Source organism: Nicotiana sylvestris, chromosome 12 (assembly GCF_000393655.2).
Source record: "Nicotiana sylvestris chromosome 12, ASM39365v2, whole genome shotgun sequence".
Lineage (NCBI taxonomy): Eukaryota > Viridiplantae > Streptophyta > Magnoliopsida > Solanales > Solanaceae > Nicotiana > Nicotiana sylvestris.
Genome location: NC_091068.1, coordinates 76,691,080 through 76,715,146, shown reverse-complemented (window position 1 = coordinate 76,715,146; position 24,067 = coordinate 76,691,080). Strand labels below are relative to the sequence as shown.

The window sequence follows — 24,067 nt, the reverse complement described above, 5'->3', positions numbered from 1 at the left end:
CTTTGAGTGTTATTCATATATCATATTAATTTAATACAGATTAGTTATTATTTTATTATTTAATATATTAAAATTACTACATAATAAGTTAAATTATATATTTATATATTTATATGTTTCTTGAAATTATTGTTTATGTTTTTGTCTTTAGTTTTATCTATTATAATATTTTCAGTTACATGATCTTATCCATATAGTATGATCATATGAATTATTATTCAAAAACTTTATCATTTCGAAAAGCAAATTAGTCTTATCATGTTATATATCTCTACATTGAAGTTATTTATACATATTTTTTTTAAAATTATAATATTTTTAGTTACATGATCTTATCAATATAGCATGACCATATGAGTTATTATTCAAAAACTTTATCATCTCAAAAAACAAATTAGTCTTATCATGTTATATATCTTTATATTGAAGTTATATAAAGTTTCCTTGAAAACGCTCTCTTCTTTCTCATGAAAAACCCTACGTTGATCGTCAAAACCCTAGCTTTCATGGCTGCTCAAGCCACTGGGCAGCCTCTTTCTGAGGTTGGTAAGTCGTCTCTTAACTTTATAAACCCCCCCCCCTCCCAAACAGCTATAAAACCTAGTTTAATCCAACAGTATGCAAATCTACTAAAACCACAAGCATTAAATTCCTCCATACAGAACCCTAACGTGCAACTCAAACCTGTGGAGTATTTACATGGAGAGCCTCTTGTTTAATGGAAGAAGAGTGAAGTAAAACAGTCAATCGCGCAACAAACATTACAACTGGCAGTGTTGGGAAAATTTTCTTATGGAAAACATGTATTCATGAATTAAGGAAAGCTATTCCTATTCAATGTGAGCTTAAAGGTCCATATTGGATTGGGTTGATTAAAGATACATATGTTCTTATCAAACTATCTCTTATGGAGGATTACATTTATCTATTATCCCAGCCGACATTTTATTTGAAAGCACAAGGAGATTTCTGGCATATGAGATGCATCAAGTAGAGTCCGTGGTGGGATCCATATGAGGAAACACCTATTGCTATTACGTGGATATCTTTTCTGGATCTCCCTCCTAACTTTTTTGGTAAAGAATTTGTGTTCTCGTTAGCTAATGTTGTAGGCAGGCCTCTTCATGTTGATTTGGACACTCAAAATAGCACAAGACCTAGTTGTGCTAAGGTCAAAGTTGAAGTAAACTTATTAACTACATTGCCTCAAAAGATTAAAATTATTGATGAAGAAGATGAAACTGGCTCTGAGGAATCGAAATGGATTAAAATCAAATATAATTATATGCCTAAGTACTGTAAGACATTTGAGAAGCTAGGGCATAATGAAAAGAAATGCTAGATTAGTCACCCAGAGTTACATAAGAAGTTCAACGAAGAGGGTGAGGATCAGAATAAGGAGAATGTTGTTGTGATGCAATGTGAGGTGATTGGGACTGCAACTGCTACAACAAAGGTATTGGCAAGTGGAAACGTGCAGGGCAAACCTGCACCAAGTGTTACCAAGAATGAATGGATACAAAGGAAGAAGAACAAATATCAACGAGACAGTAGAGGATATATAATCGACAATGAGAAGGATGTGTCTACTGAGCCAACATATGATCACAAGGAATCAAAAGGAAAGGGGACAACTAGTAATACTGCTGGTACTGAGAAAGAAGAGAAGAATGATCCAGTAAAAACAAGCAAACAATTTGCTTTGTTAGAAGGAAAGTGAGATCGAGATGCAAAAGCAAATAAAATAGGAAACTGTGGAAAATGTGTTAAATAAGGAGAAGAATAAGGGAAAGAAGGCAAATCCTAGTTCTATTGGGAAAACTTCTCCGAAAAAGAATGGAGTGTAAATTGTGGAAAAGGTTGCTCCTAATCCTACTATTACTGGGATTGAGAAGCATAACAAAAAGGAATCTACAATTGAATGGGTACATAGGAGATTTGGCACGAATAAGGAGGAATTAAGGGAGATGAATGTTACAGTTAATCCTTCATGCCATGAAATTTCATCCCAAACATATGAAGATTCCAAGGAGAATGGGGCAAACGTGGAGGTCAGCTCTGAAAGACAGCTATGGAGTGATGAGGTTGAGATTATGGAAGAGGACAATACCACAATACTTAGTACCAGAAGCAAGGAAGAAAGACATAACAAGTTTGAAAAAGTGGTAGCAGATGTGAGCCCTATCGCGAAAATAAACCCTAGAATGTCAAAAATTAGGGTTGATTCTAAGGAAGGGGATAGTCAAACAATTGCTAATCTAATGCTTTGATCATGTTATGGCATACATAAGGAGGTTGCTTACACAAGTGGATCAGTTGGTGAAGCTTCAGCTAAGAAAGGAGCCAGTGGAACAGTAATTCCTAGGGGTACTGTCCAATTTTTGGATAAGGATGGAAGTAATCCAGTGGAGTTTTCAGTTGATCAACAAGTTGGAATGCTCATGTTGACATAATATTTGATACAATGAGGTTAAAAAATCAAACAACTACAATTAGCACGCCTAAAGGCAATGGAACAGTAATTTCTGGGCGTCAATCTATAGAAAACCCTAGTTTGGGTGATGTGTATTCTCTGAAATTCAAAGCAATCGGGGTGGCTATGAAGGCTAAGGAATTGAATGATGGGGTATTGAAGGAGGATACAAATATGGCTATTAATCAAATTACTATTGTTCCTATGCCAAGTCGAATAGAATCTGGGCAAACCAACAATGCAGTACAAATAGCCGCTCCAATTATTGATGATCCTGGGCTCTTAGCTAGGAAAACTTTCAGTGTTACAAGTGGAATTTGGCTAAAGTAATCCTAGTCAATAGTAGGGGTCAGAAGGAGCTGGGAATGATCGCCAAAAATCATGAACTAAATCCTTTAGACCTATAGGAGGTTGATGATGAACAAGTTGAAGAGGAAGACTAGGGGAAGACATAGAGGAGGAATCTACAACTACTAACTTTAAACAAGCAGCAAGAGATGGTGATATATCTCCCAAGAGTGTGGACAATAAGAAATCATTTGGGAAACCTACAAGGAGATAAAAGAAAGACGTCAAAGATAGTTTACCTTTAAGGGTACAACCAAAGAGGAGTGTGTTTTCAAATTCCAAATAATCTTATGGATAATGCTCTAGTTTGGAATATGAGGTCGATAAACACACAAAAATATTTTAATAGGTTGCTTAACCTACATAGAAAGTACAATTTTTACTTGATAGGATTGATGGAACCTTGTCTAGACATCAATAAGCTGGAGGAGTATAGAAGGGAGTTGGGGATTCATTCTGCTTATACTAATATGAATGGTAAGATATGGGAATTCGTTGATGAAGATATTTATGTTGACATTGTGATGAATATGGAACAACAAATGACATTGAAGCTGATTCATAGGAATCTGAATAAGGAGTTATAAGTGACATTAGTATATGCCAAATGTGATGCTATTGAAAGAATTGAAATTTGGGATTAAATGTATCACTTAGGCTTAGATATGGAATCTCCTTGGCTTGTTAGAGGAGATTTCAATGTGATTCTATCCGAGGAAGACAAATATGGGGGCCGGCCAGTGTACCTGAGTGAAGTCGAAGACTTTGCACGTTGTGTGGACACATGTGCATTATATAATTTTGGCTTCAAAGGGAGCCTGTATACTTGGTGGAATAGGAGGTCTAACATTGATTCCATCTTCAAAAGGATTGATAGGTTCTTTGCAAATCAACAGTTCTTAGATTTATTCCCAGCATTGGAGGTTGAACACTTGATCAAGTATGGTTCTAACCATGCCCATCTCTTGTTGTCTTGCAACATTTAAGAAACCATTTAAGTTTTTAAACTTCTGGACCAAGCATGAATCTTTTCTGAAGGTGGTGAAGGAGAATTGGGTAGCTGATTCCATGGGGAACGAATTCACTTTATTCCAAAGTAAGCTGAAAAAGGTGAAGACTGCATCGGCAGCTTGGAGCAAGGAGACATTTGGAGATATTTTCAAATAAATTGCAACATTAGAGGATGTTATTAAGGTACATGAGATTGAGTTTTAATTGAATCCAACAGCTTAGAATAGAGCTAGGCTACACAAAGTAGAAGCTGGCCTTACAAGGTATTACCATCTTGAAGAAGAATTTTGGAGACAAAGGGATGGATTGCAGTAATTTAAGGATGGTGATAGGAACACTAAGTTCTTTCATGCTTATGTGAGAGGTAAGAGGAAAAGGCTGCAGGTGTCCAGAATCTTGGACAAAAATGACAATTGGCTTGAATCACAAGAAGATATGGCAAGGGAGGCAATAGTATTTTTCCAGGCTCAGTTCATAGAAGAAAGAATTCCTACTAACTTTGATATCACTCAGCATGTTCCTAGGATGGTATCTCAGGTTCAAAATGCAAAGCTTGTGGGAGGAACCAACCATGGAGGAGGTTAAGGCGGCAGTTTTTGGGTTGAATGGGGATATTATAAGTGGTCCAGATGGATTCACTGGCCAGTTCTATCAAGCTAGCTCGGAGGTTGTATGTGATGATGTGCTCAATATGGTTAGAGTCTTCTTTTGTGGTACAAAATTACCAAAATTCATTACTCACGCATAACTTGTGTTGCTTCCAAAGAAAAAGAATGTTGCTATATTTTCAGACGTGAGGCCACTCAATTTGAGAAATTTCTCCAACAAGATCATATCTAGAGTGATCCATGAAAGGTTAGTTGAGCTTATGCCTTCTTTAATTTCTCCTAATCAGACAAGTTTTGTCAAAGGAAGAAGCATTGTGGAGAATATCTTGTTAACTCAAGAGATCGTCAAAGACATTAGATTGAGAGGGAAGCCATCTAATGTAGTAATCAAATTGGACATGGCAAAAGCTTATGATATAGTATCATAGCTATTCTTGACGAAAGTACTAAGGCAAATGGGATTTGATGATATATTCATTGATATGATATTCAGACTAGTCTCCAACAACTGTTACTCAGTGTTTCTTAATGGGCAGGCCAATGGTTTCTTCAAATCATCTAGAGGTGTTAAACAAGGGGATCCACTTTCTCCTACATTGTTTATTCTAGCTGCTAAAGTGTTTGGCAGAGCTTTAGATGCATTGTTTGACAATATAGATTTCATAGGCTTTGACATGCCAAAATGGACTCAAAACATTAACTACTTTTTTTATGATAATGAAACTGTTATCTTCAATTCCTCTCACTATGGGGCAGTGCAGCTTGTCATGAATGTTTTAGAGGAATATGAGGCAGCTTCAGGTCAGAAGATCAACAAGGAAAAGTCTTCCTTTTATATGCATGAAGGAGCCCAAGCAAATTACGTAAACATTGTCCACTTGATTACTGAATTCCAAAGACATTCATTCCTATTTACATACTTGGGTTGTCCTATATTCTACAGCAGGAGGAGAAAAGACTTTTATAAGAATATCATCTTCAAAGTACAGGAGAGGTTATCATCATGGAAGGGTAAGTTACTATCAATTGGTGGTCGAGCAGTTCTGATCCCACATGTGTTAGAAAGTATGCCAATTCATCTTTTGTCAGCTGTGAATTCACTAGTATATATGATCAACCAATTACACAAGATGTTTGCTAGGATTTACTGGAGCAATTCAGGAAATGGAAGAGCAAGACATTGGGCTTCATGAGACAACTTATGTCTTCCTAAAAAGGAGAGAGGTATGGGTTTCAGATCCATACATGATGTTTCTAAGGCTTTGTTTGCCAAGCTTTGGTGGAACTATAGAATAAAAAACTCATTGTGGTCTACATTTATGAGAAATAAGTACTGCAAGAAGATCAATGAGGTGTTAGTACTTTCGAGACAAGGATCTCATGTATGGAGAAAAATATTGCAAATGAGAGATGAGGTGGAGCATCAAGTGTGGTGGCAATTGAAGAATGGCAACTCCTATTTCTGGTATGACACTTGGACTAGACTTGGAGCACTTTACCATGATTCAGGTCCAGATCATTGGTGTGATGAATCTATAAAGCATGTTGATGAAGTTGTTGAAAATGGGGCATGGAATGAAGTTTTACTAAGGGGAATTACTGCCTGATGAGCTAGCTGACCATATTCTGGAGACAATCACACCACCTTCAGATCTTTCAATTAAAGATAAGCCTTTGTGGAAGCTGGAAATTTTACGGTGAAGTCTGCCTGGCAATATATAAGGAAGAAAAGAGAAGAAAGAAAGCTATACAAATTCTTTTGGATAAAAGGGCTGCCTTTCAAGATAAGTTTCTTCATGCGGAGACTGTAAAAGGAAAAGTTACCATTGGATGATTGGTTTCTAAGGTTGGGATATTTCAGAACATCAAGGTGTTGGTGCTGTAGGAATCCTAAAGAAGAAATACTACCTCATGTGTTTTTAACATCACCAGCTGCAAGATATGTTTAGAATTATTATGGTGCACCTGCAGGGATTAGAACAAATGGGAAGCAACTTTTGGAAAGTGATAATGAATGGTGGAGCAAACCTGTTAACACAAACTTGAAGGCCGTATATCAAGTTATGCCAAGTTTGATTGTTTGGCACCTGTGGAAGAAGAGAAATTCTGGAATGCATGCGAAGAGCGAGTCTATAAATAGATTGATCTTTCAAATATCAACCTCAATCCAAATACTGTTAAAGGTGAGAAGACCTGGCTTTAAGGGTGTTACTGCAAATTTGCCAGACTTGCATGAGAAACTATCATAACATGTTCCTAAATTGAGGTATACTAAGGTTTTGTGGGAGTTAGATCATGTGGGGTGAAAAAAATACAACACAGATGGGGCATATAGAGGTGTCAATGGAGGAGCATCATGTGGCTTCTGTATAAGGGATGGAATACGAGATATTATTTATGCACAGGCAGATATAGTTGAGGATGCAACTAATAATGTAGCTGAGGCATAGGCCATTCTAGAGGCTTTAAGGTACACAACTCAAATGCAATTTCCTCCATACACTACTAGAAAACTGCCTAAAACCGTCCAGAAATACTGATCGAAATCGATCGAAAATCTAGAACAACCGGCCGATTTCTGACCGAGCTTACTCGGTCAAAATATGTTGGTCAATAAAAAATAGCGACCGAAGAAGGTCGCAATATTCGACCGATTTTCGGTCAGTAAATTAATTTTCACAAACGACCCAAAAAGAAAAAATCTGCCGAAAATACCGACCGAATTCGATCGGTGGTCGGTAAAAAATAGCGACCGAAGTAGGTCACAATTTTCGACCAATTTCGGTCGGTATTTTTCATTATGCAATTAAAAAATATACCTTCTGGGACTTGAACCAGGGTTTGTACTGTGGCATGATACTATTCTACCACTAAACTATTGGTATATTTTGGTTTAAGACATTTTTTAAATTTATTTGTACTCCTTAATTTCATTTTTGCGTGAAAATAATCGATCGATTTTGGCCGATTTTCTTAAAAATATAAAATTATCGACCGAAGTCGGTTGGTTTTTTAAATTGACTGAAATAACCGACCGAAATCGGTCGGTTTTTCGAATATTAGTTTTAATTTATTTTATATGAAAAACTGACCGCGGTTGGTTTCTTAAAAAATAAATTTCGCGGGATTCTAAAATAGTTTCCCGTATTTTTGTGCCAAAAAAATTGACCGACTTCGTAAAAAAAATTAAAAAATAAAATATTTTGGAAAACCGACCGAAGTTGGTCAGTTGGCCGCGGTATTGAAACAAATTCTTTACTTATGAAGAGAGTACTAGTTGAAGTTTGGGAACCACCTTAGAGCATTGCTAATCAAGTGGATGAAATCAAAATACTATTGTCTAAGGGTGCCTTTCAGGTATTTCATGTATTGAAGGAAGGTAACAAGTTAGCAAATTATTTAGCGAATTTGACATTGGATCAACAGCACATTGTACAGGTGCATTCCTTTTGGGAACTGGACATACGATGGAGAAGGATATTGAATAATGACAAGCTTCAAATACCCTACATAAGGGTAAGAACTGCTAAGCCAAATGCTAATTGATGATGGAGTTGGAAGATAAGATGAAGAGTAAAGGGGAGTATCTTGTAGCTAAGAAGAGGAGGAGAATGTATCATGGAAGAATGAGACAAACTATAGGGGATGGAGATCACATGACACTTCCAACTCAAATCCTTAGGGGAGATCAGAAAGGATTTTTTCTCTAACATGTTTTCTGATTTTGCAGGCACTTTGGAGGGGGCTTGGCCAAATCTATTAGGGTGGTATTAGTATCTTTGATACTCATTCCCTATCGGTGCAACCACTACTTAGGCCAGCCCAAAAGCACACTCAACAAGGCAAAAAGAAGGCTGCACATTAGCCTTAACTTTTGTGCCCAGGATGATAGAAACGGGGAAGATTATACTATAAAATGCAAATTCCTTTGCATATACCACTCCCTGAGGATCACACAAGGTAATACCAGCAGAGCATATCAAGTCACAATGATCAGTTACATGCACAACTACTTTCTTCTGCACAGATCAGATATGACGATTCATGGGACTTCTCAGCTTTAGACAGATCATTTTAGCAATATGTGGAGGAGCTATCAGCTACAATGGACATCTACCGCACATGAGCAAGCTACCAACAGCAGGATCACAACAAGAAGGAGCAGGCATGAACGCGTAACAAGGAGTCAAAGTCGCAACAACACTATTACTGTCTTGACCTGGACTTGCATTTTGGAAGGTTTTGCATGCAATTGGCTTACAAAACAATCTTTGTCAAGCTTATATTTCCTTCAAAGAGATCAGGAGGAGCTGCCTAAGACTCAAGATAACAAGTGCAAATTCCCCCAATCGAAAGCAACGAGAGACAGCTATTCAAGAATTTTTTGCAGATTCATGTGCAAATAGGCCTTCCTAAGGATCATGGTTCTTAGTTCTTTTTGTACTATCAAAGGAGTATTTTACACATGACTTTGATATTAGGTTTCATGTACTTTCATTTTTTACGCACTTTTATTTTGTGCGACCTCCAGACTCATTGTTGTTTTATTTTGATTATTAATAAAAATACCCCTAGGCAACCAGCCTAGTAGTATATTTGCTTTAAAAAAAATTAATTTTGTCCTAAAATTTGACACTTGTTAAAATTTTGTTGTGACACTTGAATCATCACATTTATTTACTTTTCCTGTTCTATAAGAAGATAGATAGATGTTTAATTGGAAAATTAATTAAATACTTGAAATTTTGGAAAGGTTCAGCCACGCACACTTCCTTCTCCTAATTATTTCAAAAGACAACACTGAAACGTCTGCACTCGACTAGTTCTTATTCTCTTCACGACCGAGCGTTCAAACAAACTCAGTAAAGAAAACATTAGATGAAATTTTATCTTTTCACCAAGTCAACCGCTAAATTAGAGAATTTTCTGATATTTTAAAGAAAAAGTTACTATTAATAAAGATATACACATATCTCGGAGAGGTGCATTTATCTTTGATAAAAGGATATAACAGAGAATGAACTACAACCTATACGGATAAGATACAGAGAAAGAATGTCAGTTACAAAAATATAGTACTCCTATATGTTTCATCTTTGAACTTGTTCAGCAACATGGTTGGTAGTGGTTGATGAGGCTGCTGTTGTCCTACCATTCAACATCCCATTACCAACAGGTGGAGTTTCTCCCCATTTCCCTTCAGATTCCAAAGGTTCAATCACTTTAACAATCCCATCTGACAACCCAACTGCAATTTGGTTTGGCTCCTGGGGATGTGCTGCAATGACCAGCGGGTACACTGCTTGGCTTCTGAAACACACAACAAATAGGGTTAGCCATGACTCTTTTTAGCACCAAATACATTACTGACAACGAGGAACGGAAGATCGACTATCGCACATAATCAATACTTTGAGCACTGCAAGAAGGTAGTGTAACATGTTTTAGCAACATCTAGAAAATGGCAATGATGAAACAACATGAGCAAGTGATACGGAAGAAAGTTGTAACACTACTTGGAAATGATGAAGGTTCTTGCCAAAGGAGGTAATAGGCATTAATGCAATCATGGACCAAGTAAATCACAGTCGCCGAAGAGACTTACATTATGTGCCCGTACCCCAAACACAAAAAGAAGCATATAAGGAATTAACCTAATATCACAGTCGACGAAGAGACTTACATTATGTGCCCGTACCCCAAACACAAAAAGAAGCATATAAGGAATTAACCTAATCTCTCTCTCTCTCTCTCTCTCTCTCTCTCTCTCTCTCTCTCTCTCTCTCTCTCTTGTCTTTTCCCCTATTGATTAGAAGGAATTCAAAAGGCATTGCTGATCCAATAAAGGCGATAAAATTTTGGATTTTTGGAACTAAAAGCAGACAAATTCCAGTCACTCTATGCAAATACTCAAGTCCAATTCACAAGATATTCTGGACGAATAGGTGTGCTCTTACCCATTCAACACTGCCTGAGATAAATATGCAGAAGGAGCAATATGACATTTTAACCTAAGGCTATCAGCATCAAACACACCAATGTTACCATCACAAAAGGAAGCATAAACTAGTTGACTGTTGCAAGAGTACACAGCATGTGATATGGGCGCCGGAAGAGCATCTTGTGGAACCCACTGCAACAAACAGAATCTGTGAGAAAACACTTACAGTTGTCTACATTCCATGGTATTTGGCATCTGGTTTACCTGGCGTATTCTTTCCATCTTAGAGGCATCATAAATTCCTAATTGGGTTTCATGGGATACTAGCAAGCGGACTTGGTCCGAGTGAAATTGTACACGAGTGTCACCAGCAGATGCTTTACCAGCAGGCAGCTGAATGGGAACTGATTTTCTCTTTTCCCATGTATCAATGCTCCATGTACATAGCTGCAATAGATTGTTTCACATTACTACTCAATGCACTACTAGATTTCTGTATTGGACAACAAAAAAAACAGATAGTAAACACGGGACAGAATAGGTAGCTGTATGTAACTCCAGGCTATTCTGAATAAAAAAAGGTTGGTGCTCTACTTGTTCATCCATCCTTCGATGGGAAGATGAAGGGGGAAAAAAACAAGGCATTAAAGCAAAAAGTTGAATGGAAGAAAACTCTCACATGCGCATCAGCTCCTGATGAGACCAATACGTTGAGGTTGGTGGAGAATGCAAGACCAGTTATGCGCTTTTGATGGCCCTTCAGTTTAGATTTTACCTGTGGTGTATTCCATAACATCAAAAACGGGTCATCTAAGCAACACATAGATGTCAAGAAATATTTAAAATGATGGAAAAAGTTTACCTCATCCACCCTAACATTGTATATATTGATTGTGGAATCCTCCATACCAATGGCAATAATGTTGTTATCTTGAGGATGGAATGCTAAGAAAGTTGAGGCAGGCGGAGGCGACATGAAAGTTGTCATTACCTGCGTTGATATCACAATGACATACCAACCACTAATGAAATATTCATATGAAGAAAACTACCTTTTTCCACCTACCTTAAATGTCATCATGTTGAACAATGAAACTTTTCCACCAGCAGCTGACATTACATAAGAGTCATTCTTTGAGAGGGCTATGCAAGGAACTGCCTCTTCAAGATTAACACCTGAGACATCATTAGTCATAAGAAGACCACTGTTTGGTTGCCAATGTTGTGGAATAACATTAGCAGTGGCCTTAAGACCCCACAAATTTCAGAAATTTATTCATAAACATTTTGAAACTAATCAAACCTAAGAATTTTCAGATAACCTTTATTACCTTCCCACTTGGATTTTGTTCATTGCGTGCCCACTTCCATAATTTTTGAATACCATTTGATCCAAGTGCCAGGATGCCAACACCAGAATTGGTATAAAGAAGCCTTGCAACCTATAATAAAGAAAGCAGTTAAAGCATCCAGTCAAATGAGTCACACTGAGGAGGAGTTGCAGGGGAATTAGTTGAGGCACCTTGTTACCGGATTCTGGGCTCTCCGGCATGGTAATAATCCTGCATTGAACTTTATCTAGAATTTCAGTCAACTGTGGCTTGGTCTTATCAGAAATGTCATCCAATGTTCTTGGTTTCTCCATGCTTCTGGGCACAGAATCAACTCTGTTCTGCAAAGGGAAAGAGGCCATAGTTAAGATCTCTTCAAGGATTAAATTCAGTAAGCTGCATTATAAAAGACATAAAATGACAAGGTTTCCAAATTATAATATGGTGTATGCAAGTGACTTTGGTCATCAAGAAAATATTTTACCAAAAATTTGACCATTAAAGATTAAATTCCAATGCTGGATAGAAGAGTAAAACTGTTAGCAACCTCTTGTGATTCTAGAATATTAACCCAAACTAAGCTTTTTGTAACAGATCATGGTACTGTCATTTGTACAATTATTTCTAAGATAAGTATATAATTAGAAACTGGAGAGAAAAAAAAAATAGATATGTGACATACAAGCATAGGAGAAGGCCTGACAGGAGAGCTTCTTTCCACTTTACAACTGACTGGTGCAACATTTGGGACAGAAGAACCTGACACCTGCTTAAAAGAACAAAGATCTCTTTGGTCTCATAAAACAATATTCTTGCGGCTATCCGGAAAAGAAGATAAACAATTATTACCTTAATTGCGGCTGCTTCAATGGGAGATCTTAATGCTTCAAAGGGTGGGGTTTCAACTGCCCTTAAGGACCTCATACCAGCAGCATTTGCAAGAATCTTAATCCCATTGTCAGCAGTAGTAACAACAAGAAGATTGCCCTCCTTGTTGAATCTCAAGCGTGGAAGACTCTGCACATAAAACACCATACTTTCAGCTATCTTAAGAGGAAATTTCCTCTTAATTTTCTGGGGGAAGGTGTTGTGGGTTTCATTTCTCTTATATTCTCTTTTTTTCCCTGGTTGGGGGTTAGAGAGGAAGCTTTAAATTGCACTTGAAGACTGGCACAAACACTGACCGGGAGACCACCATCAGCATCTGTACTTGTAAGAATGTTAATGTTGTCCATGTCCCAAAATTTTATCTGACTATCTTCACCGACAGCCAAAAAGTGATTTTGAGTAGTGTCAAACTGCACAACACCAGCTGATTTCTTCCTACACCCAGTATATGTTCTCTTTATGGCTCCTTCACTTTCATTCCATTCTACAAGAAAAGAATCTCCTTCTTTGCCAGTTCCACAAGAGAACAATCTACAAGTATGAAAATTCACCATCAAGGAGTAGATAGAGAAAATCATTCTGAAATAGGTATACATGTAAAGACAATAGACAATAAATAAAGATTATAAATGTACAACCATTGCGTAGAAACAAAACTTACCTGCTTCCATCAGCACTGTAAAGCATAGTTGTACACCAATGACCAGGAGCATCATAGTCAACTCTAGATCCCAAATTATCATACAGCCAAGCTTTTATTTTTCCATCTATAGCAGTTGAAAATATGAACTGCACATAGAGGCATACAGAAAATGTTATTAAAGCATGCAATGCCGACAGACAAAACGAAGAAAATAAACACCTCTGAAACGTACAAAGAATAGCTACATCTTTCCCATTATAAACAGTTGCAAAGATATAACGTCATACATCATATATCAGTCTAAAACCAAAGTTATAACCTATTAGGTCAAGTGCACATTCAATATTGCTGGCAACATGTATAGATCATAATGTTTAATCTCCAAATCTACCACGATGGATTTCTCACACATATATGGCCTATGGGTAAATCTGGTAGAGTTTCTAAGCGGGTTCAACGTCATAACTAAACATTTTATGTTTGACTAATGCTTCACTATCTGTGAATATCCCAGCAAGGCAGCAATTGAGTAATCCCATTACTTATTTTGCTAAATTTAAGAAGTGATAAGCCACAAATGACATGCAAGTTATCAGTTTCCACTGAGAGAATTTATTTGGTTACTTGGTAGCTTGGTGCCTATATTTCGTGTTTCGAATGCAAACATTTTCAGCTACTTCTTCCAGCAAAGGACCTAGATAGAACGTAAATGGTAGCCAGCTGACAAATCAAAGTTTAAACTGAAAGGGACTTCAACATGATATTTCCATTTAAAACTACTCCATATAGCAAGGAAAAAAGCCAAAACACATTTGGTAGAGCAAAAGGAAGCAAACAGATCATTCATTTTTTCAAGCTGCATCTCCCAATATTTTCCAAATCCGAGGGAAGGGGTTAGCAACATTGTTTTCTCCTGAAGCAATGAAAAATGATCATAAGCTTGCTCCAAATATGTCATTTCCTTTCCATGTATATACCTGAATATTCTCTTTTTGATGAGGGCATATTGAGTATACAGGAGCTTCATGTCCTTCAAAACTAAACAACTTTCTTCCAGTAATATCCCACACCTGTTTCAAATTTTACATTCAGTAGTTCCTGAAAGAATCATGGTGACTGAAAAAGAATTCACAATGACAGAAGATAATAGATTCCAGCAGACAGAAAGAAGATCTGGATATTACCTTTATCAACTTATCATCTCCACACGTTACTACACATAACTGCTTGTTATAAGCAAATGCTAAGTCATTCACACCCCCAGCATGGGCATCCAGCTTCAAACACAAGAGAACAGGTCATATTGCAGTTACAACTTTTTTAGTGCACTACATCATACTGTTCAGAATTATATATATATATATATATATATATATATAATAAAAAAATAAAAAAAATTCTGTACCTCCAAATGCTGCCTTAAATCACGCTTCCCGATAATGGCATATAGATGGACCAAGTGCTTTGAAAATGTTACTCCTGGAATGCAAAAGAAAATTTAGGAACAACCCCAAGCCGTATAATGATACAAGATCCAGCCAGGATCACATACCAACGAAAGTCCCATCTGGACTCCATGCAACACGGGTCACAGAAAATGGTGCATCTTTGGCAGCAGAAGCCTGTCAAAACTCTGAGATATGAGAAAAGACTGTGACGAACTCTTATACTCATAACTACTACTCTCTCCATTTCAATTTAGACGATGCAGTTTGACTTGGCACAAAGTTCAAGAAAAAAGAAGATGACTTTTGAAACATGTGATCCTAAAAGCTTAAGGGACAATAGTTTTGTGGGGCAATAGTTTTGTGGGGCCATAATATTTGTGTGGCTATAAAAGCTTCTCATTAAGGTAAAGTAGGTAAAATGAAAAGTTTAACTTAAATTGTTTCTAAATAAAAAAATGTGTCATTCTTTTTTAAACGGACTAATGAGGAAAGTGTCATTTAAATTAATAAAGCGGAGGGAGTACATAATAGCGCATAGACCAGTTTTTCAAATATTACAAAATGTTGAGAAACTAAAGAATCATTTAAGTAACTACTACACACCAAACTGAAAAACAACCTAGTAGATGAAGAGAGATAATGCTGGTTTTTTTCCTCTTTGAACAATGCCTTATTTACTGACCTGAAATGTCAATGTACAAGCTTGAATATCCCATATCTTGAATGCCTTCGAGACCAACTTTTCCCGCATTCCGACTTCCCAAAGTATTATTTCACCACTATTGGAGCCAACTGTCCCAGCACCCACCATAAATTAGATAACAAACGATATCTTTGACAAAATATGAATTATTTTTATTACTGCTGGTATAAGTGACATTGGCCCAAAGAGACGTATAGCTCTAATACATGGATATCTCAAATATTACTGTACCTAGCAACAATGTATGATGAGAAGGATGAAAATCCATGCTAGTGACTGAGGATCCTTGATGCAGAGTAAAAGCTACTGTCCTTGGCAAGTCATCAAGGGACCAAGATGCTTGTTGACGAACCATAGGATACGTAACCTAGAATAATAACTATGATACTCAAAGAATTTGAGGAATAAATTTCAGCACATAAAGCAAATATTTATTGAAGAAACATTTACTATTACCTCCTCAACAGACTGTGTAGGGCGTAAACGTTTCATTAATTGCTCGTGATCCGCACTTTGGTACTCAACCATGCCCAGTGTCGCAGGAGGTGTGATTGGGCGCTTCAAAATTGAAACTATTGAGACGAAAGAGAATATTAGTCAATCAAATTGGAAATATTATCTCTTATTTACCAAATATTATTAGCTGTATTGATTGTTTGCTTGACTGCTATTGCATCCAGTCCATCGTCTTACACTATGCTTTCAAACATTATCTTTTGCAAGACCTTTTATTCCTTTTTTGAAAGGACAAGGAATCAAACATCAAAAGCATCTATTTTGGAAGTCCAACAAATATTCACGGCACATGTTTTCCTCCTAAGGCTTTATGATAACACCCTTCAATTTGTATTCTCCACTTCCCTCTTACATCTTCGATTCCTTTCCCACTTTGGACCCACTCTACTTCATATCAAAAGGTCAAACATATTCAGAAGAAACAGAAGGTCATTGTACTTTCTGGTTTTTGGCATCACGAAAGAATGATTCGTTCTATAAACCTTTAAAAGCTTTTAAAAAGCATTACCAGAAGTGCCGCCAAAGGGAAAACATAATCGTAGTCATTCAAGAAATAAACAACTACGCTATGCCTAATACCAACCCTACTTAGAACTCATACCTTGATTCGGAGGAACAGGCAGTGATGATGCTGTCACAACAGCTGCTTGAACAGATGAAGATGCAGCAGCATTTGCCATCCAACCAGCCAAAACATTAGCATTTGCAGCTGCTGCCGTGGGTGGAAATGGCTACAAGAAAGAGATGAAAATAGTGCAGATACAATCAAGTGAGATAAGCAAAGACAAGATCATCAAATAAAAATAGATTCTGCAACCAAAAGAACCATACCCCATGCGCCCCGAGCGATGTATATGCGGTAGGTTTTGCAACCGCAGCAGCAGATAGATTAACAGGTGCGGGTGCAAGCGCCCCATTCTGAGGATTGCATGTATGATCTGTAAACAAGGTCTTGATGTCTGGGTTTGGCCTTGGGTTCTTACAGAGCTGGTGCTGCCAGTTCAGGCTGCAGAAAGTGCCAGATAAAACTTCAAATCTCAAAACACAATGGCCGAGCATAATTGGAAAGATGAACAGCAACAAGCTGAATCTCAAGAAAACTACATGTGAGCAGATAGGAATCTAAGTTAGAGTTTCATTTCCAATCAAGATGTATAGATCCTATTCATGGATTAAGGAAAATGTGCAAAAGATCTATTTGCCTCTGCCATTCTATGAGTCTCTTCCTTTTTCAATAAAGTAGCACTAGTGGTAGGTAAATACATCATTCATATCCAGAGTGGCACCTATTTCCCCATATTATACCTAATAATTGAAGCAACCTACAACTCAAAAATGTCAATAAAACTAACCAGTGACTAACAAATTTCTTTTTAAAAGAAAATTAAAAAAAAAAAAAAAAAAACTAAGATTAGGAGAATGCAAAGAGAACCCATGCCAACAAAATGAGCACCCAAGCATGATTTGATCCTCAGCTGGAGTAAAAGAGAAGTGAACCTTATATAAAGATTAAATGCAGTTTATACAGGGAAGCACATATTCAAGCAGTCAAGGGGGAGATAAGATTACTCTGTTTGCTTGGTTAGGTGAAGAAAATGAAGGAAAAGAATGGAGAAATCACAGAAACCTAAAAACTGATACTATACAACCAACAAATTGGTTAAAAAGAACTTCACCTCTGATTGATCAAGGTACGCAATCTTGATGATTTTAATGTAGGGAAAATGAGCTTCTCCCGGAAAAGAGGATTTGCTTCAATCAATTTTTTCAACTCTATCAACATTATGCTACGTGCTGTCTTGGTGTCACCATACTTGGAAAGCTGCTCATTCTCTCTGAAAAAGAAAAATGCAACCAGTCAACCAGAAGACTACTTAACTAACAAAGATATTCAGGAAAGAGTAAACCATAAGCAAAAAGAAATAATCTACAGATATCAAAATAGTCCTTTCCATGAACCATTTATTCTGGACTCCTCATGGACTGAAAACTTATAAGCTTAAGATGAAATACCAACAATCAACAACTTATCAAAATATGCAGTGTCTAGTACAAGAAAAAAACTCAAAGACTTGTTTTCCAAGTTTCTCAGAGGGAAAGCTAAACGTAATAATCTAGAAACTTTAGATTATAGAAATGTAGCGATAATGCATGTGGAAACACAAACTTTTCTACATTTGTTACTCTTTCCATCTAAATTAAATGGATATATTCAACATTGACTGGGAAAGATATTTTTGTTTCACAAAAGAAAGTTAGAATGGTGGTCATGAGTCTTCTGTAGCTTCTATGGGATTTTACTTTTTTCTTTAATAGAGATGGTATACTAACCTACAAAAAGTAAATTCCACATAGGAATAAGAAATTTATTGAACTTATCTGTAAAGCCAAAAATGGATAAGAACCATTTACACTAAGCTAAGCAAATTTAGCACTTGGGCTGAGATAGGACACTTTTTTAATGCTATGATTAAAACACTTACTGATTTATTATTCATTAAGGAAGTAGAGAGAGCAGAATTTAGCCTCCTGCACTTAGGAGTCCATTATTCCTTTAATACTGATATGAGTTTTGCCAAAAAGGGCAGCCCGGCGCACTAAGCTCCCAGAATTTAGTAATTTATCCATTTCAAGTTTTTTCTTTTTTCCCCAAAATATGCTTCTTCTTTCTTAGCTTCAGTTTCTTCTTTTTTTTAAAATTGGAATTTTGATCAAATATAGTAAGTAAATTGAGGTGTGCATGATAGGGTAATGGTAAATTCCAACAGTAGTTCTAGTGCACCAAGACATTTGTCTCACTGTAGAGGTAATGGAGCTCGCAACTGAAAGTCCTACTTTGGTTACTCACGGGATGAAACATATCGGATTCAGAATTTAGAATATGTCCATCACTGGGAAAAATCTTGTCTTGCTTGCTTGTGCAGAGGTCAATATAACTATCGAGATCATATAACTAGCTCTTGACCTAGACCAGCAGAACTGACAAGTTTCGACAGGTGGACCTCAGAAGAACATTAGAACAAGGAGCCATATTGTGGCATTACCAATCATACAGCTTCCATGCATTACTTTCCCTGGTGAAGCCAGAAACCGTAGCTCTATGGCATGATTACCCACCCACAGGTATTGACAGAAAGCATTTAAACATTTTGTTTGAAAAGAAAGATACGCATCTAAGTTAAACTACCTTTATCCTCCATCATAGGGGGAATTTTAGATTATCTTGCTCTCCTTGCAATATTTGACTTAATAATGGGTAGTTAACAAAGTAAGATTACCAAATGTTGTGGTGGGGTGGTACGTACTCCTCCATCCTTAACCAAAAGGATCGAGATCGGTTCGATCCTTAGAATAAAATCGTCTTTGATAGGGAGCGTTTTACCCCAAAAATGGAACTTCCTGGCGCGAATCTAGATTAGTCTGGTTACAAAGCAGGTACTGAACACCGGGTTGGAAGCCCCCAAAAAAGGTGAGATTACTACAATAACCTCCACTAATCGAGATTCTCTAATTTATCGTACTAATGATAATCAAAATTCTGCTATAGACTCAATTATTATAAAGCTACCTTCAACGAATATTGTAATTTCCTGAGAAAACAGTAATCAATCCCAAGACTCTAAGGATTTCCCAGCGATGACAGCTCACCGTCTCATCAAATTCTACTATAAGCCGCTTAAAACGGAAATGAGGCCTCTCGTTCAACATACTACGTAGGATATTCTTCTATGTAGTGAAATGAAAAACAGCTACCTGAAATTGTTGAGTGTCAAGAGGTGAGTGATCTCTTTATAAAGGTCCTCATTGAATGTAGAGAACACCTTCAAATCATTCACAAGAATCTCCACTGCCTTTGCCTTGTCTTGTCTGAAATAAAAGAATTACACCCAAAAAGGTCAAAAAATCCAAATCATACCCATCCTAAGAAGAGAATTAATCCTATCAGTGCAGTCATCTAACATACCGGTCAAGAGCTTCAAGATACTTCTGTTTTCTTATTTCAAAAAATATTTTCATGGAGTATCGGTTGTCATCCACTTTTGTAAATCCAGACAAGTACTTCTCAATTTCGTCCCATTCACCCGCATGGACTTTCTCCTCAAAGTATTTCATATTGAAGAAAAACCCTGATTCTTGTTCAAGCCTGTAAACATGGGGATACATTTTGGTGTGAATAAACAATGCAACATGAAGAATCATCCATTGTGCACATAAACAAACATGCATCTCGAATGTTTGGCATTTTTATGAATAAAGGTAAAATCAAAAATGTATTCCATGTTTGGCTCTTATCTCAAACATATAAATTTATGACAAGGAGGAAAATGAAACATTCAAGCTCCTTTTACAATGGAGTGTGTTTGATACAACTTTCTAGTGTTTGATTGTCAGTATTTTCCAAGGTGGCAGTTATATTCCTTCAATACTATCTGAACTCTTAACTTCATATAAGTTCTCCCACCAATACTTAGACATTATTATTAATTTTTAATGATAAACACATTTATCAGAACACAATCTGATTTGCTAACATTAATAACAATCATTAATAGATGTTTTTTGGGGAAAAAGTTTTCACTCTGCAACTAGACATGGTAAAACATATTCTAAGAAGATATTTCCTAAAACATATTTTAGGTGTCTCCCTTCACCAGAACAGAGTAAAAACTAGAAAACACGCATATAACATGATTAAAAATTTTAAAAATTAACAGTCTTAAAAACTAAGCTCCATAATTTTTTCAATCCCTGTTTCAATTTCCAATAAAATTAAAAACCGGCGAAAAAATTTGTAAAATTTCGAGGAAAATATATGGTATATATATATATAAGAAAAATTTACCTATGAACAGAGTCCTTGAATTTTTCCTCCTCTAAGAACTGAAGTATGAGGAACACCAATTCTCTACTCAGAGAAGACATTTTAGTAAATCAACTAAAAACCAGAAATGGAAAAGCACAGCCACCACCGACTCGCGAGAATTTCTAGGGTTTCATTCAGTTATGAGAACCTCCTCAGAAAGCTTGAATTCAAAGGCTGCGATAGCAGAGAGAGAGAGATAAAGCAGAGAGAAAGTTAAAAAGCGAAGTTTCTCTATTTGTAAGGGAAATGGTAATGTGGGGTTGGATGGGTTGGGGGAACAAGCTTATCGCTGATAAGGGATTGGTCCTATCACTGAAATGTTGCAGCACATATCGTATGTCGTATAAGTTGGGTGGTGCTTATAATAGTGTTTTATCATTGCGTGAAACGGTAGAGTTTGCGGCTTTGAAATGGACTTTGTATTGAGCTTGAGTTACGTCCGGCCATGCATTTGTTTCGTGTGTTTTTTGATATGATGAAGCAGTCTGCTCTGTCGCTTTCGGCGGCTTTAGGTTTCTATCGCGATATATCTCAATATCACGTTATTATTAATATCTCGCCCTTTCTCTTCACAGTGTTACTGGTGCCGGAACAAAGGAGTTTGATTGAGGATAGAATGAATGCCGAGGAACAGCGCGACTACACACATCACGAGATAACATGGGTCCCTTTATTTCTTGTCTTACTTAGACTTGGGTTAAGGCGTTATCCACGGGTCTACAATTTCCAGCTAGTCATTATCACAGGTTGGCTCAGGAATAAACAAAAAAAGATCATATTTATATCTTTACCTCGAGAAATAAGCAGTTCTAATATATCTTTCGTTTGAATTTTCGACAATAATTAATTCTATTGTTATATCTTTGATCAAATCTTGCCCCAAGCCAACGAAGGGGATACGTGGAGGGCCAAGAATACAAATGAATATACCTTGATATTTTATAAACATAATCTCTTAAAAAATTGTTAAGAATGATTTATAATAGGGAAAAGGGTCTGATATATCCTTCTACTTTTAAATATTACTTATACTTAACCTCTGTTATATTTTGGGAGTAAAAATACCCCTGCCGTTATAATTCTTATCAAATATGCCCCTATCTTTAACAGAAATTCACTGTGGCAATGACTCGACTATTAAAATTTCACGTGGGCTGACATTTAGGTGAGGCGGATTCCATGTGGCATGCCACTACACCACATTAACCTTAATTATTTTACCCACTCCCCTAACTGACATCCAGATCCATCCATTAAAGAATCAACAAAACTAACAAAAACTCATCTAAAAACAATCCAAAAAATCTCAAATATCAAGAAGTTTCAAGACGGAATCAGATGAGTTGATTTCATAAAAGCTACCAAAATAAATTTTAAAACCAAAAGTACCCCAAAAACAGATATATCATGCAAAAATCTGATTGTGGAAAAGAATAAGGTAAACAATGAAAAAACGGTGAAATCTCCATATGTTGGGTAGGATTCGTGTTCCCAACTAAGAGAACTCATCATTTGAAGCACACATATTATCTTAGTTTATCAAAATATTCAATCTTGCACATGCTATATGTTAGAATTTTAAGTGAATCTGTGTGTTCATATGAATTGAGAAAAGTCTGGTTCTTTACACCCTTGTCATAGTGTGAGTTAGAGTGTGACTTTTGGGAGCTTCATTTAGCTTGAAGGATTTGCATCAAGTTGGAGAAGATGGGTCCATAGCAAAGGCAGATTTAAGCAATCACGGATTCACTAAAGACCCATTTGGGTGTTCTTCAAGCTTTTCCAAACAGTCCAATTGTCACGACCCAAATCGAAGGGCCGCGACGGGCACCCGGTGCCTTATTCAACCGAGTACCAACATAACATATTTTTCTTATCATGTTATCATGAGTAAATGAGCCAGAAAATCCGTCATGAGATAACAAGAATAAAACATAAGGGAATACTCAACATATGAAGACCCAAAATGATATACAAACTAATATATGTGACATACGGGCCTATAAGGCCGACATGACCATTAGTAAACTCGAAACATAGGCTGACAAGGCCATACAATTATCCATACACCTGACATCTGTCTACAAGCCTCTAAGAGTACATCAAATCATAAAGGTCGGTACAGGGTCCCGCCATACCAATCAATACATATCCAAAGTATACTGACCAAATAGGCAACTCCGAAGCAAGTGGAGTGCACCAACACCTTTGCTGAGCTGATAGCCTACTAGGAGGACTGTCAACCTATCAATCGGGACCTGCGGGCATGAAATGCAGCGTCCCTAGGCAAAAGGGACGTCAGTACGAATAAAGTACCGAGTATGTTAGGCAGGAAAGCATACATAAGAACAGTAATGTAAAGAGAGAGATAGAGGAGATACAACCTGTAACATCTGAGTGCCTCTAGGGGCTATGATATGAAATGCATAATACATATATATACATAAACTTTTTAAAACATTCGTCTTTGTGGGCATCATCATCATCATATCGTACCCGGCCTCAAAGAGGACTCGGTAAAAGCGTACCCGACCATCATAAGGTTCAGTAGAATCGTACCCGGCCATGTGGAGCTCGGTAAATCCAACTGATCAGTGGTTGCACAATAGATGTCATACCCGGCCGACTATAGCGCGACTCGATAGAGTAAAATAGATACATATATATAATGCATGCTCGACTCATGGAATCACGTTCTAACCCTTTCGGAGTGATGTAAGGTCATTGCACCTTCGATTAACATTATGGAAATCCCTACCATCAATATGAACCTTAGTGGGATTTAAGGATCATACACACTTGTTTAGAATAACTTTATAAGGAAAGAACAACATGGACAACCTTAGTTTCTAGGAGTAGATCCGTTATGAATTAGCGTACCGTTTATGTTCATGTCACTTTAGATCATGCCAAAAGAAAGAAGTAAGTGCCTTAACATACCTTAAACTCATTAAGTCCTTAATCACTTCCAAGCAACTCTGCATACAAGTCAACTCAATCTATCATAGTATAAGAAGATTCAAAATCAGTGCTGAGCAAAGGCTAAGTCTATAACTTAAGCTAGTAGCTCGTTTACGTAAATTTGGGCAGCATCTCCCTTGTAACAAGGGCCTCCTCCAATACCATATACAAACAACAATGACCAGAGCAATCCATCAATATATAATTATCAATATCAAGACACCATATAACAACAACAAGTCACAACTACATTACGACGAGCGGCAAGCTCCGATTGGAATCCGTATACCCCTTATCAATCCTTATAGACTTCTTACTTCAACATAAAAGTA

The 24,067-nt window shown here is 36.9% G+C and overlaps 2 protein-coding genes across 2 annotated transcripts; one reads left to right on the top strand and one right to left on the bottom strand.

Moving 5' to 3' along the window:
• The first annotated feature begins 4,376 nt into the window (after window positions 1-4,376).
• Window positions 4,377-6,047, top strand: LOC104234070 (uncharacterized). Its single transcript, XM_070163918.1, has 5 exons — window positions 4,377-4,526; window positions 4,728-4,859; window positions 4,977-5,451; window positions 5,582-5,664; window positions 5,784-6,047. Exons 1-5 carry the CDS (start codon window positions 4,377-4,379, stop codon window positions 6,045-6,047), a joined length of 1,104 nt encoding a protein of 367 aa, XP_070020019.1.
• A 3,310-nt stretch (window positions 6,048-9,357) lies between these two features.
• On the bottom strand, window positions 9,358-21,280 carry LOC104234069 (topless-related protein 3-like). The gene is made up of 25 exons (XM_009787566.2): window positions 20,754-21,280; window positions 19,875-20,054; window positions 19,664-19,777; window positions 17,587-17,745; window positions 16,742-16,916; window positions 16,512-16,641; window positions 15,851-15,966; window positions 15,626-15,761; window positions 15,374-15,483; window positions 14,796-14,865; window positions 14,649-14,722; window positions 14,428-14,520; window positions 14,221-14,313; window positions 13,262-13,389; window positions 12,897-13,131; window positions 12,562-12,729; window positions 12,395-12,478; window positions 11,904-12,053; window positions 11,713-11,823; window positions 11,448-11,627; window positions 11,244-11,372; window positions 11,061-11,156; window positions 10,646-10,828; window positions 10,398-10,573; window positions 9,358-9,750 (listed from the first exon to the last, which is right to left on the bottom strand). The coding sequence occupies exons 1-25, from the start codon at window positions 20,831-20,833 to the stop codon at window positions 9,531-9,533; spliced, it is 3,390 nt and encodes a 1,129-aa protein (XP_009785868.1). The 5' UTR covers window positions 20,834-21,280; the 3' UTR covers window positions 9,358-9,530.
• Between the last annotated feature and the right edge of the window lie 2,787 nt (window positions 21,281-24,067).